The sequence below is a fragment of the Alexandromys fortis genome, unplaced genomic scaffold, assembly GCF_014885135.2.
Source record: "Alexandromys fortis isolate MF-2015 unplaced genomic scaffold, M_Fortis_MF-2015_v1.1 scaffold_361, whole genome shotgun sequence".
In the NCBI taxonomy this organism is placed as follows: Eukaryota; Metazoa; Chordata; class Mammalia; order Rodentia; family Cricetidae; genus Alexandromys; species Alexandromys fortis.
In genome coordinates this window covers 656,242-671,979 of record NW_026068246.1, presented here as the reverse complement: position 1 = coordinate 671,979, position 15,738 = coordinate 656,242, and the positions used below count along the sequence as shown (strand labels likewise).

Genomic DNA, 15,738 nt, shown 5'->3' with positions numbered 1-15,738 from the left:
CATTCCTTTTTAGACAGAAAAGTGGAGATGATGTGGGATTCCCTTCCATATGCTGTGAATAACTTTGGTTAATAAAGAAGCTCTCTTGGGCCTGCACAGGGCAGAATAGAGGTAGGTGGGGAAAAGTAAACTGAATGCTTGAGAAAAGAAGTGGAGTATCCACCAGATGGAAAACACACGAGCCATCAACTAGAACTTTGCAGTTAGGCAATATGAATTGTGGTAAAATATCATAAAATATAAATGGATTAACCAAAGATATAAGTGCTAGCTAGCAATATGCTTAAGTGATTGGCCATGAAGTGGTGTAAATAGTATAGCTTCTGTGTGATTATTTTGCAAATCTGGGCTTCCAGGAAACAAACAAGTAGCCTCCGTCGACACCAACAGAAACTTAATTGTAAAAATATGTAAAATCCAAACCTAATGCATTATCAAATAAATAAAATAGAAGACAAGTTAACTATTGGGTAGACATATAACACACAAATTTTAATTAAGAAATATGGTCTATATACTCTATATTAAAGTTTTTAAAAAAAGTTTTTGAGATGAATAAGAAAAGACAACAAAAGACTTTGACAAATTTAGTCAAGTAAATTTGAAAAATTAAGAGAATAGATTCTTCAAAATATAATTATCTAAAGATAGTTAACCAGAAATGCAGGAGTAAATAAAATAAGTCCAGAAGTACAAGTAATATTTATATGGTATTATATTTCCATATATAAAGTAAAATGTCCACATGATTTTATAAATGAGTCTAAGCTGATATGTGAATATTAGAGTATATATTTACAGTCTTCTAAAAAACATAAATGTAGACCATCCCAATTTACTTTATGTGATGAGTATATTGTTTATTTGAACAGTATACAGGTCAATTAATATTTATGCAAATATCTTAACTAACCATTACAATACAGCAATAAATACAATAAACAATTCCCAGACTGTTTTTCATAAAGACTAAGTTGGATCGAATCTTTAAAAAAAGTATTTTCATTTGTTACAATAAATTAACAGACAAACAGCAAAAATTATGACTAGATACTCAGGGAAAGGCAAAAATATTCAATCAACTTTATCTTGCACTCATGGTAAATCTCAGAATAGGTATATAAAGCAACACTACATCTTAATAAGGAACACCTGTAACATGTGCGGAGAATGAACTATAATCAATTGTGAAATATAAGAAGCCTTCCATAAGCATCTACTGTCACAAAATCCACTTAGAATCTTACAAGAAGCCATAAAAATAAAGCATATTAAATGTTTTAAAACTCAAAAGAAGAAAATGTTATTATCAATAAACATACATGGCAATCCATTATATGTTTTAAAAGAATTTAGGATTACAAAAGTAGTAAGAATATTTCATAAGATTCCTAATAGAAAATAAACAAAAAAAATCAATTGAAAGTTTTATATTCTAGCAAAGTTAAAAGTATACAATTAAAAATAAATAGCATCTACTATAATAATAGTATCTTGGATGCAACAATATAAATTCTATCAAAAGACTGACAAATAGTAAAAGGAAAGACATGTCATATATACTAATTGGAACTAATTTACTATATATTTCCATACTACCAAAAGTAATGTAATGAACTTATTAGTAAGATACATTATTTTTACATTTTTTTAATGGAACTTTGCAAACAGTGCTTAAAATGAAGCAATACAATGAGAAAGAAAATAAATATTGTAAGTTGTCAGATTTCAACCATACCAATAAGAATAGTAATTAATACAGTGTGTTATCATCAATGGCCTAATCCAATGATGATGTACATATCACATTAACCAAGAAAAGTTTAATAATTTGTATATATGCAATAGTTGTGTACATGAATGCATATATAGTCATACAAACATATAATATTCACACTATTTTAAACTGTCTAGTTTTAAATGTAGACAATTCCAATAATATATTTCAAAATGAAAGCATGAACATGAATTTAATGAATTATACACTTTTGACATAGAATAAATGTAAGATACTGTATCCATTGTACTTGAATTTAGAAAGTTCTAAACTTAATATATTACAAAAATAAATACAAAATGTCATGGAAAAGTCATAAAAGTCAAGTGACAGATACTGAAGGGAAACTAAACAAACTGTCTTTTGAAGTTTGAATACGTAGAAAGCAATACTTCAAAAATAAACATATTAACCAGAAAGTGTGATTTTGCTTCCTTGTGCTGCTCAGTATATATTAAATTATAAAAATGTATTGTCCTTGATCTATATATTTTAGTTCTGTATGTTCTGGAAATATTTAAGTATTTTATTATTGTGAAATTTATATCACACATGAGTTTGCCTTCTTTTTGAGCATAGCCCTTTCCTTTCTTTCTCTTAGAGAACTGTAGGTGATTACTGAGAACATATTTTTCTATTAATTTTCACACTTTGAAATATATTATTATTGACTCTAAGGAACTCAGAGCTAGAAAACTTTGACAGAAAACATCACTCAATAAATTATATGAATAATGTTTATAGAAGTTTCCCTCTTCAATTTAAAGAGGATAAAGAAAATATTGAAGCAAAACTTGTGAAAATTTACTCTGCCAGTCACACACACACACACACACACACACACACACACACACAAAGCCTTGCAACTCCAAGTTAATGGAGCTTTCTGAGTTTTGTAATGTGTATTTATTGTGTCTAATAATGAGATATTGTAGATAGTTTTATAGCTGTTTTGAAAGAGAAATAACTTAATTTCCTGCTACTAAAGAAGGAAAGGAGGGAGGGAGGGAGGGAGGGAGGGAGGGAGGGAGGGAGGGAGGAAGGAAGGAAGGAAGGAAGGAAGGAAGGAAGGAAGGAAGGAAGGAAAAGGAAAGAGAAATAACTAAGTGTGTGAACATTTCAGTTTGTTTTGGCCATTATAGAGATTTGTGCACTTAAACCAAGAGCAATTCTATTGCATTCTACATACCAATAAATTAGGGAGAATTCTCAAGATAATTAGTAATTGAAAATTAACAACAAAAACTATCATACTTATATGGAATGTTATTGACTATACATTTGATATCTTTAATGGAAATTGTTAACGTGATTTTATAAATTTGGTTGTATTTTTTCTTTAAAACAAATGAAACTTTCCTGCAAGTTTTGTGATATAAAATATCTTGATACCAAATCAAAATAGTTCAATTAAGCTAAGAACAGCAATGCTGTACAGTTCCACACAACTTGAGCTGTTTTACAATAAAATCTATCTCAATTAAAAATGCAGTAATAAATGATCATATATTAAAAACCAAGTATCAATAAAATATGACGGTAATCTTTCAATATAGTAAAATAAGGATTAAAGTATAATCTCTACCATACCACGTCTTGGTGAAGTATTGTTTATGTAGGTATTAGAGACTGTAATTCAGATAATTTGCTTTATGTGGTTCCTTTGACAGTGTGGAAAGTCAGTGTTGTGAGCTGAATTGGCGCTTTAAAATGGAAAGACTATCAAGGCTGCCTAGTGTGCATGAGGTTTTTTCTTTCTCCTTAAACAATAAAGAATAAGGTATAAAGTCCAGCATTTTAAAAAGGAAGGAACAGAAAAATGTAGGAGAATATGACACATCTGGATAATCAGAAATCCTGAAATATTTGAAATCTAAAATTAGGATTAACACACTTGAATTAAGACAGTCACAACAAAAGAGGCACAGAGATACAGAACTAGTTTAAAAAACATTAAATAAGAAAGCAACTGCAATGGAAAAAGTGTTTAGATTATAGCTTTTTTTGAGTTTCATCCACTCTAATATTTCAAGATCTTTTAAAATAGTTTAAATAATGCAAGCATGATAAGAATAAATACTAAATAATTGCTTCCTGCCTTCTTCCTTCTCTCTCACTCCATAAATTCCTCCCCCCTCCGCTTTCTCATTTTTTTCTCTTTTCCCTTCTAGCATTGTGCACAAAACAAAGAATAAAAAAGTAAAACATTTTATATATTAAAAAATAATTTTTTACATATAGGGTTAACTGTTAGTCACATATCATGGACTTCAAATTAGTATAGGCTATTGTAAGGAAGATATTTGAAAATTCTGATTAGATGGTTCCTCCCTTGATACAAGGTCTATAGTACAGTTTTCATAATACATCCCGTGGGCAGAGATTTAATGCTGGGTATTATGGCTATTTGGAGGCACTTGTGGTTGTGAAGGTATTAGGGAAAGGAAAAAAAAATGAATTAAGACATACTTTATACTGCTATTACTAGAAAGTTCATCCTCCCCTCAACCCCATCCTCTCTCAGCAATTTTCTTTACCAAGAATCCTTTGATATTAAATGTTTGAACCATAATCACATGTTAAATTAGTTGGGTGGGATTGTTAAATAACTACCAATATTTTTATTCAAGTGAATCAAATATAAATTCTAGCACTGGAAAAACTTCCTGTGTCAGTATTTCAATAAAACACTCATCAGTTTTAATTTAAGAAAATCATTTGACTTGAATTTCAATTTTTTATACATAAATACCACAAAGAATTTTAAGGGTTGTATATATGTTACATATGGAAATATTTTTTTAGTTATTATTCCTGAATGAAAACCTACCAGGAACCAGGGGATGGTTGTAAAGTGCACATGAGCATCATACACAGATTCATATTATTTAAGGTTATAGAGCTTAGAATAATGTTAGTAGATCAGAAGGAAGGTTGCCCATCACTGAAGTGGGGGATTTCCAAGTCTATTAGGTGAATTTGCAGACATGGGCCTTAACATCAAACATGCCCACATTCTCCAACTTGCACTCATTTAGTGTCACACAAAATGTCATGGACCCAAAGACATAAAGAGTTGCATGACAAAATTATTTCGATCATAGCCAAATTGCCTTTAGCACTTCATTTTTATATCATTCGGGAGTCTTACTTATGATCTTACTCTGTTTTCTTACCTGCTTGACTGGAAAAATGTTGTATGAAACACCAAAAAATAAAAAACCTAAAATTCCTATGTCTATAGACATCACTGAATCCACTTTGAAAATTGAATGAACTAAACACATTGCTTATGTTAAATACAACATAAATCCAAATAATTGTATAGTGCAAATACCAAGGCTAAGAATGTATTTGCAAAATACATCTACAAAATTGCCTGTCATCAAAATTAAAGTCATCTAGATTTTCCTAATTGTTTGGAATTTTTCCTGCTAAAATAATGTAAAATAAATAGAAACATTAGATAATTTATTCAAAATAAATAAACAAGAAATGGTTCAATACTCAATATCCTGGCATATTTGAGAATATTAAGTATACTTATATCTCATTGCTATTTTCTTCTACATTTTTCTTCATCATTAAAAGCTTTCCCAGTTATAATCAAAGACTGTATGTAAAAACTGCAGTATATTACTCAAAATAGATAGGCACCATACATCAGGAATGTACATACATCATGATACACAATGAGATTATAACATGACATTATGTGGACTATTTAACACGTGCTAATATGTGAAAGAAACAAAAATGGTTCTTTGAAGACAGTTGGATAGGTCCTGACATCTCTCAAAACTTGATAAAACATTGTTTTATTCTTAGGAGGCAGTTAGTTCTTACATTTGTTTAAAGAAACCAAATGTGTGATTTTGTGTAATCAAGGCCTAATATGTACATGTCATTGCATCCTCTTGATAAAAATCATAAATATAAGCATATTCATAAATTTAACAACAAGGATTTAAAAAATATCAACTCTAAATGAGGTTTAGCTTGAGGATAGGTTATTTTCTATTATCTAGATTTGAATACTGTATGATTAATGTTTCCCTACTTTATCAGTTGATCACCTAATTTTCCAGTATTTTCAAAGCTACTTTTAATGAGTTGTACGAATTAAGCTTAAGTGTCAGGACATTGATAAGGGAATGACTTTTACAGACAGGCCATTTTAAATGGCTCTATTATCTATAAACTGTAGTAGGAGTGGAGGGTTGCTTCCCGCCACCTGGCTCCCAGCCACTGGCTAGCTTTACCCAAAATAATTACACAGAAACTGTATTCTTTTAAACACTGCCTGACTCATTAGTTCCAGCCTCTTACTGGCTAATTCTCACATCTTGGTTAACCCATTTTTAATGATCTGTGTAGCACCATGAGGTGGTGGCTTACCGGGAAGGATCTTAACCTGCGTCCATCTTGGAGAGGAGAGCTATAGCATCTGTGTCTCACTTCCCTTCTTCCCAGCATTCTGTTCTGTCTACTCCGTCTACCTAATTTTCTGTCCTATCAAAGAACCAAGGGAGGTTTTTTGTTTATTAACCAATTAAAGTAACACATAGACAGATGACCCTCCTCCATCAATAAACAATAAAATATGGTAATAATCCTATTCACAAATTATTAATAAGTTCAGAGGGCATTCAAAGCGAAGATGTGCCAGAAGTGTCACTCACCTTAAGTACTCAAATTGTAAGGCAGCAGGTCTTAGGCATTAGCATACGCAGGCAAATTCAGTGGATTCCTTTCCTACACACAACACTCTTTTGAGGGAATCTGTAAAGTTATCTTCAAACTTCCATTATGGAAATAACTATGAAAATGGCTGATGTCTTACATTTTCTCTGAGGTGAGGAAGTTTAGCTCTAAATTGCTCTGTGGAGTTCAAAGCTATGTTCTACTACGATTTATCAGTAAAACATTCCCATATCCCTTCTCAAAAATCACTCAGTCTATTTTCTAAATCTCTTCTTCCTATTTTCCTCCACATAATCTACTTACCACCTTCTGCACGAGGGTGCATTTCTGTACAATATGCAGAAGTAGCTTCACTGTTTTTTCTGTGCTTGTACCCATTTCTAATTCTCACCTTAGTATGATGTAATACTTTTCCACCCCAGTGCTTTTCTACTTGCTCTGATTTAAGATCATATTCTGAAAACGAATAGCAGGGAGACTCTGACCAATAAGAAAATAGTATTATCAGGGTCCCTGATTGCTCTTTGGGCTGACGAGGGAGGGGGACTTGATTGGGGGAGGGGGAGGGAAATGGGAGGCGGCGGTGGGGAAGAGACAGAAATCTTAATAAATAAATAAATACAAATAAAATTGCAAAAGAAAATAGTATTATCATCCATGTAGTAATTTTACATGGACATTTGCTGAGAAATCTGAGAGAAGAGTAATGCTCCTTCAAAATATAAATGTAGATTTGAGTCTTCAATCTATATTGATTTTTATTCATTTTAATATAAAGGAAACATTATGAGTCCTGTGGAGCAAAAACAAATGTAGGGGACATGTAACAGTTCCACTCATGCCATAATAGAAGAAAAGAAATAACAGCTAAGTTAGATTCAGCTAAAAATAACATATGTACAGCTTTATCACTCTGATAAAATTTTATCATTTAGATAAAAGAACAAACTACTGAGACAGAACTGCTTTTATCTAGACCAGAGTGACAGAATCCGAATGTTAGAACTTGGGGAAACTGTAGTTTGAAACATCAGGAAGAAAACTGCAATCTGCATAGACTCTCACCAAATCCCAATGCTGGTAATGTTCATGTAGCACACTGTAAATACTCCACTGGCCTATAATAGCATAGCATTTTTGATTTCAGAAACTACTAAGCAAAATGAGTGAACATTTTATGTTCTCTACATTTATACGATGCAGATGGTAAAGGGAACAGATGCCTCTGACATCATCTCTCAATTGGCTTCAACTTTTGCAAACACTGGCAGCCTATGAATTCACTCAGAGGATACAGGATAAGGCTTTCTGATTCTGTTTCTAGCACCCAGCCATGCCAGCACCACCCCACCCCACCTGCAACAACAAAGAATGACAACCACTGCCAGTAGACTTCTGCTCCTTTCTTTGAGTCAGAGTGGTAATACCACAAAACTAAATTTGATTTTAAGTCTGTGTCAGTCTTTAATACAAAATTAATCATCAGGGAAAGGGGCTGTTGGAACAGCTTTATCACTAAGCTGTTTTGTAGTTACTAACAACTACCTGGTTTTTTTTGAAAATGACAGAAAGGCCAGATGAGGTGGTCATGTTATGACGGTGAAGAGCGATAGCTTCAGGCAGGCAAATAAAAGCGTTTGAGGAGAGCATTTCCAAAATAATACACTGAATTTCAACATGCTCTGTTCACAATCTTATTTCTTGAGTAAGAAAAGAAAAAAAAAAGCCTATAGTCTATATCTTTGTCTATATTTACTGAAAGGTCTAACAGAAATCTTTATCATTTCCCCAGTGATTTCAGAGAACATTATACAAAGTACAAGGAATTCATTTTTTTATTTCATTTTTTCTTTGTGTTAGAAGACCTTTTCAAAAGATAAGGAACCTATGTAGTTCATTTTAAGAGCAAGAAATGACTGGGCAAAGCAGCAATTGCAAGGCCTTTCATAGTGTTTTAGGTGCCAAGATAGATTAGCAGTTACCAAAGAAGGTAAGTTAAAGTACATTAAAATCTCCCTATCTTCCCAGATACCATAATATATACTTCTGTAGCACAAACATTTTAGCAGAAAAAAAATTCAGAAATCAAGGCAAGGAAAGTGGAAACATAAAAGTAAACCCTACTAGGCCAAATATGCTGCTTATATTTTAAAGTCTCTTTCTGTGCAAATAACAGGCTGAACACACACACTCTCTCCATACATACACACTTGTACAAGAATAAACAAAATTATCTAGTTAATAGTCACAAAGCAGGTTGGGATAAATTAGTGCAAATTTTTGCTGACCTGCAGCATTTAATCCATAAATTTTGGATATCCTAGACGATCCATCAGTGTCCAGCAGATATTTTCAATTATTTTAATTTCATCTCTAGGCAAGTTTTGTTTCCAAATATTAGTATTAGATGGTGATATTTCCCCCTCAAAAGGAAGATAAAAAAGGTTTGTGGAAGTGGCAAACAGTATTTTGTTTAAACTAGAAGGAGACAAAGGAATTCCAAGAAATGCAAAAATTCTTTCTGTAGTCTTCTGAGGAAATTGAACAATATCTTCAAACTTGACCAGCTGGTAATTGGTAGGCAGCAAATCTGTATTTATTCTCAAAGCTGCTGCAGTGTTTGCTAGCCACAAATGAGATAGTAAAGAGACAGTATTTGACTGGGATGTTTCTAATTCTTTCTTCAGTGATTCATACTCAAAAGCATAGCCTGAATTTAAGTTACATTTGCTTTTACCTTCCTCTATGTTAAACAATTTTGCTAAGTGCTCTGGTACATTTTTCAAAGAATAAAGACTTGGTTTACTACCATATAGCATTGAATAGATCCAGGCTCGTGGGTCTCGTACTATGTACAAAGCCCGCATTGAAGTTCCTAAAACTTCCTGAAAAAAATGAAGCTTCAATGTCCAGCTTCCACTACTTAAACTGAGCACAGGACGAGCACTTGGGTAATAAACTAGGTGTTTCCTCAAGGCTCTAATATATTCAGTATCTCTATCAAAAGATCCTTTCACTTTACTTCTTTGTTCCGGTAAAGACTCTCTCCTTTTCAATTTTCGTTTTTTGTCCTTATTGGCTACAAAATATTGAGCAAGTTTATTCCTACCTGTTTCACGAAGATGAATATTTTGCAAATGAAATTTTGTGTCCTGGACCAAAGACAGCAGCCACCCTCGAAGAAGATGAAAATGCCCAGTGCGGATATCTGATACTTTCCATTCACAAGCATCTACAAATGAGTCAATTTCAAATTCAGTTTCAGGGATATCAATGTAGGCTGTAGGTATTCTGATGTAGAGAAAATCACTACTGTTGAAAAAAACTTGTTTCAGAATTTCAGCTCCTGAACCAGGGAGTGAGGTAATAACAACATCAGGCAGATCTACATGCTTCTCTTCAGAGATTATGGTCTTCTCATTTGTCTTGGTTTCAGTCCTTGTCCATTTTGCACAAATGGGCTGAGTACAAGTGCTCCACACATCCAGAAACTCAATAAACCACAAAGCAATAACAAGTATTAATACACAGCGCATTAGCTTTCTAAAAGAAAGGTAGAACCGCCACTGAAAAGTTAAAATAACAAAACAAATACACAAAATGAATCCAACTGCTATATTAAATTTAAATCCAAAAGGGAAAATAACTCTATCATGTCTTATAGGGTTTACTATTGCTTGAGTCCCTAATCCAAATCTGGTTATTTGGCCTTGATTAGCCACACTGGCAAAACCACCAAATCCCAGGTAATCAAATCTCCTTTTCAGATTTTGATAGTCAGTTATAACAGAAACACTATGTTCGGTATTATTGACATTTAGAGAAATCTGAAGTCCAGAACTAGAACTGTCAATAAATTTGCAGCTAGAAACATTTATATATGGACCATAAAATACATAAGCAATTCTTGTGATTGTGGATTCCATATGAAATGTAACATTAACAAACTGAGTCCACCTTTTCTTAAACTCAGCAGCTTGTTCTGCTTCCTGTATATTAGCCACAGGAGTGTTACCACGATGATCAAACCAAAACATTTTATAGTGTGCATCCCACACATCCATCATGGCACCATTATACCTATTCATAAACCTGTATGGGATGTATTTAAAATCAATATCCAAATTATGAAAGAAGGCACTAACAGAATTTATTGGGGATGTTTCCTGCCTTTCAATGTGGTCAACAACAAGTAGAGTTTGAGAATTTAAGAGAAGTAAAGCACGATAGACACTTTTTAGTCTCATTGCTGAAGAATAAGCAGCCACTGCTTCCCCACTTACAAACATCATTTCTCCATGTTGTGAAGCAGTAATAACTTCCCCAGCTGCATCACCAACCTCTTCACCAGTCCACTTGAGCCACTGTGCACATTCTCCCAGTTGACCTTCCCAAGGTTTATTACACTGGCTTGATGGTGATGGGGCAAATACCAACACATTGTTAAGGTGGCTTAACTTTGGTCCATAAAGAGCCTCAGAAACAAATACTTGTCCATTGGGGGCAAAAGTAAATGAATTTTGATCTGGATGTTCATGTCCTGGGTTAAAGCTTCTCCATCCATCAATCCAGGAATATGGCTGAAAGTGAACTATGTCATACACAGCTCGTCCTCCCAATTTCCCAGATTTAAAGGACACAAAGGTATTGGCCTGTGTACTTGGCAGTCCAGCCCCATACGTCACAACACCCCAGTTAGGAAATGTGTGCATTTTAGCTGTACCAAAGTCAACAGGAGGCTGTGGGATAAGCTTTGGATCATACCAGATGTATTCAGTATGAAGAGTACTCCACCTTTGGGAAGTGGAAGGAACCATTGGTCCATCCTTAGGTCGATGCTTTCTAATTTGCTGAGCTAACCAATTTCCAGCTCCATTTCTTAAAATGAACTTATCCAAGAAAACTAGCTGGCTCTCTGGACCATAAAACCAATTATAATTGGAATCTGCTACACCTATAGTTCTTTGATAGCCTGGTAAAAGTGTAGCATAGTAAAACCAAAAGTGCATTTTTAACCAGTTATTATCCAAGTTGTTGATGTTAAAATGGCGTTGTGCTAAGAAAACATACTGCGTAAGTGATTTTGAGGTATAGCTTCCATAGGCTACACCTTCATCCAAAGAGCCATCTACAATATGATTCAAGAGAAACATAGTCTTTTCCATAACATCAACAACATCTTGCTTCCAAATATGTGCTTTAGATCCTTTATCTACTCCAGTAACCAATGCACCTATGAGCAATGCTATCATATTTGTAGCTTGGTGGTTATGAAGAAGTTGTTTGCCCCATGAGCGAATCTTTGAATATTCATACATTTCCTCAGTAACAATCCGTATTTTTTTTAGGTATTTTTGTTTTCGCTGATTACCTAACAGATTATACAAAAAGTCAAAGGCAGTGGCAAAGCCTGTTAAAGAATGGCCAACTGGAACCTCATCCCCTGGTGCATTCTCAACTAGCCAGTCTTTGTAGCTAACCATCCTGTCCATGTATTCCAAGATAAATTCAAAGGCAACTTTGTCTTCTGGACATAATAAACAATACAGTGCTAAAGGAGGAAGATTATTACCATATATTTCATTCCACTTGGCAGCAAAATCAGCATGCTTGGGTGGAGGTAGGTAGTATGTTGGATTAGACAGCATAATTGTCACTGCACTTCTGATAGCTCTAAACAGATGCAAATGGCTTGTACGAGAATTTTGTCTCATTGTTTGTACATCTCCAGCATCAAAATACAAATTTGGATGAAGTTTTTGGTTAGATCTGAAATCTTCTAATTTCTGATTCTTAAACTGTTGTATACCATCTGTGAAAACTGCCCATCCAGAGTAATTGCTCACAGATTCTTCGCAAGTAGAAAAACTAAACATAATTGTTAAAAATAGGAAATGTCCTGTAAACATTAACGCCATGATCCATCAGCAAGACCTTTCCTTAGGCATACATGTTAAACACAGTGTTTAATATGTTTCTCATCTAGTTATGAATTATATATTAAATATCTTGATAAAAACAGATTTTATACCTCATAGGCTGTGAAATCCAGATGATATTTAGCTCATCCAAAGCAAAGAACATTGCTATGAAAGGAAAACTTACATCATATTTCTGTGTCCCCAGCAGTTTTGCATCCAATAAAATAAAACTTCAAGGAATATGAGTGCCTCCAACGTTTTCATAATGCACAGAAAACAGCAGTGTAGTCAGAAAATACCAGGAATCCAGCATTTATTTTCTTTACTTAATCTAATTAACATATAAAATCATGGGAAAAAGAGAAAAATCCCAAAATTTAAATAAAGCTGTTTGTAGCATGTAGCATAAGAAACCATCCTTATTGATTTACTCACCACACATACAAGGTATGTTTCTGTTTGTTACCAAAGAGAAGATCATAAAATACTGTCCTTCTCAGAGTGAGCAAACTTTATTATTTCTTATTTCTCTCAGAGTCTTGGTCTGTGATTTGTTTCTTCTTCCATTTTGGGTAGCAAAATATTCCAAATAGTTGTTCAAAGTCCAACATGGCTGACAAACATGATCAAAATTTCTGCCTTCATTTCAAATATCTTTTTAAAGTATTTCAAAATCTTCCTTGTACCAAATGTACAAATGTATCTGTACCTCTGGAAGAATCTAAGCTCTTCAGTCTCTAGGTGCTCGTCTTCAAATCATAACCAACAACTGGGAAAAAAAAAAAAATTCCCCTTTCAGCAAAACTAAAGACTGTTTTCTGCTCCTTTTTCATGTCACTCCTCTCTGTGTGAATACAAAAAACAAAAACAAAGCAAATCTGTCAGGCTACTGGTCTCTTGGGTGTAGAGATTAACTAATGATTTAAATAGTTTAAGCCATTTAATAAAAATGTATCACAGTTAAAAATCTTATATTACTTGCAATCTAACATGTCATGTTTTCCCCATATTTTCATAAACACATAGATCCCAGTTAATATTAGCAGAGAAGAAACAACTACATATCTCAGAGTGTTTGTTTCAGCTATTTAAACATGTTTCTATTCACACGTCATCATCATAAAGTTATTTTGGTTATGAAAGGTAAAAGTCAAAATGTCCCCTTAAAATTATTATTCAAAGTTTAGCTTTTAAGGAATCAGAATGTCGGTTCATGAAACAAGTTATTTTCCTTAGGAGAAATTGTGACTATTGGGTAGGAGGCTCTGTTGCTCACCTGTAGCAGCTGCCTCACCAGAGGGCGCGCAGACTCGGGGTTAAGGAACAGGCCTCTCCTTTGCCGTCTTGAATTTGAGAGACCCTCACTAAGTTTCAGTTAGGCAAGTCTCCTTTCTGTAGGAAACAAACACTTCCAGCAGTTTCCTGGCCTGCCTCATCTGTTGCACGTTTTAATTCGTGTCTTCAGAGCAATCGCCCTTCTGCTCAACTCCCCGCTTCCTGACCTGTGGCTGTGAACATGGCCATCTCAGCTCACCTCCACGCCGCCGGCGACCGTGTTCAAACCGAGCTGGGCCCCAACAAAGGCAAAGGTGGGGACTTCAGGAGAGCGTGGTTCTCGGAAGGCCGGGCTGCGGGCACCGAGAGCTCCGGGGCGACGCCGACGCGGGGGCACAGGCAGCAGCCGGGCGAGGCCTCCTCAGCGCGGGGGGCCTCTGGGTGTGGAGTCTCCGCACCCGGACACGCCCGCCCGTGAGGAAGGCTGGGGCCTGCAGGGGCGGCTCCGGGGGCGGAAGGCAAAGCGTGGGCGGCGTGCGAGCGGAGGCTAGGTCTGCAGCTGCGCCCCGCCACAAAGGCCCGGAAGTCCGACTCCGCAGCGTGCTCAGCGGTTGCCAAGGCCGCGGTGGGTGAGAAAAGGCAAGGAGGGCCGGAGGGTAGGGGCGGGGCCTGACGCGCGGAGGCGGGTCTGGGGCCGGGAGGGGGCGGAGTCTTGGGGGAAGGGAGAGACGCGAGCGTAGCGGGGCGCTGTAGGGAAAGCTGAGGTCTTGGTAAAGGCCTAGGAGGCACGTTCTGTACCTGAGTGTGTGTCTAGACAGTTTGGCAGATTTGTTGGAAGTTTGGAAGCCCGTTTATTAAAGATCTGTCTGGCCTGTTGATCTGACCTTTTGGTCATTAGACAAAGACAACTGTAAAACGCCTAAATAGAACAGAAAGGAGTTGTTGCAAATAATCAAAGAAACTCTTGGGATATGGGATGGATGAAGACAGTGGAAGGACTAGAATAATCAATTATCCTGAAGGGTTGGGAAAGGACTGGAAAGCACTTATTTGGAACCCTAAGGCATGCTGGCTGAGATTGCAGTCCTAGAAAAACAAAACCAAAATATCCAGATTAATATACTTGGAAAACTTCAACAGAAAAAATGAACTAGTCACCTTTACTGATTGAAAGCTTCTCCTGGAGTGTAAACAGGAGCAAATATGGGACAGCAGGCATGAACAAATCGTAGGAAAGAAAGAAGAATAAGCAATCAGTAAAAACCTGTAGATAACCCTTACTGTCATTACTGTCACACCACCACCACTTATGTGTATGTAATTTGAAGGTTGGGAATTCAACAAAATAAGCTAGGCCATAATTCCAGTTCTACTCTCTTGAGCATTTCCCACAGAACTACATGACACCTGGGCAGAAAACAAGGCGCTGTCAAGCTTCACAGACAAAAACTTCATCTCTAGTTGGGTATTATTTACAGTTCAGTTTCCTTCTAATCTTTGTTATTGGTAGAAATATGCAGCTGTATCCAGATGGGGAAAAAGCCAGATGGTTGAATGACATTCTGGTAAGAAGCAAAGATAATTTTACCAGCTGAGTTATTTTGAGAGCATGTAATTATAGACAAAACACTCTTACATTTTGTCTCATTTGGAATTCTGTCCTAACATAATACCCAGAGTAGGATTTGCTTAGGCCCTGCAGTAATTGTGTGTATTCTGTGACTTCCTCAGAGTGTCTACTGCCCAATCATACCCACATAGTGGCTGTAATGTTTTTTCTGAATGGAAATTTCTTATCCTGCTAAGAGATCATATATTTACATTCCTTCTCAATTTCCCAAACCAAACTATTTCAACAGAGTGATATTATTTTTTCCTGTTTGGGTTTCTAAATTGTTCTATGTGTTGCAGTTCCACTTGGTTCCCTCCTCTACTCTACATGAGAATCTGTCTAGCCTTGGATAGTTAGCACCTTTGTAGGAGCTGTGTTTGAAATGCATTAATATTTTATCAGTTTGGTTTGAATGAACCTATCCCCTTTACTAAAAGTCACTCCAAAAT

At 35.4% G+C, this 15,738-nt stretch overlaps 1 protein-coding gene across 6 annotated transcripts in view; it reads right to left on the bottom strand.

Moving 5' to 3' along the window:
* Dsel (dermatan sulfate epimerase like) overlaps window positions 1-14,083 on the bottom strand; it is a 37,241-nt gene extending 23,158 nt beyond the window's left edge. The window contains exons 1-3 of one of the 6 annotated variants that reach the window (XR_007589920.1): window positions 13,679-13,827; window positions 12,587-13,246; window positions 9,699-9,713 (exon numbers count right to left, since the gene is read on the bottom strand). Coding sequence is in view for 5 of the 6 variants with exons in the window: in XM_050131288.1 (XP_049987245.1) it covers window positions 8,779-12,399 (3,621 nt within the window). In the remaining variant the exon portion in view is untranslated. Of the gene's footprint in view, window positions 1-8,298; window positions 13,247-13,678; window positions 13,828-13,936 lie in introns of those variants that run through there. The other 5 variants (XM_050131291.1, XM_050131288.1, XM_050131290.1 and 2 more) reach the window with 5 other exon arrangements.
* Between the last annotated feature and the right edge of the window lie 1,655 nt (window positions 14,084-15,738).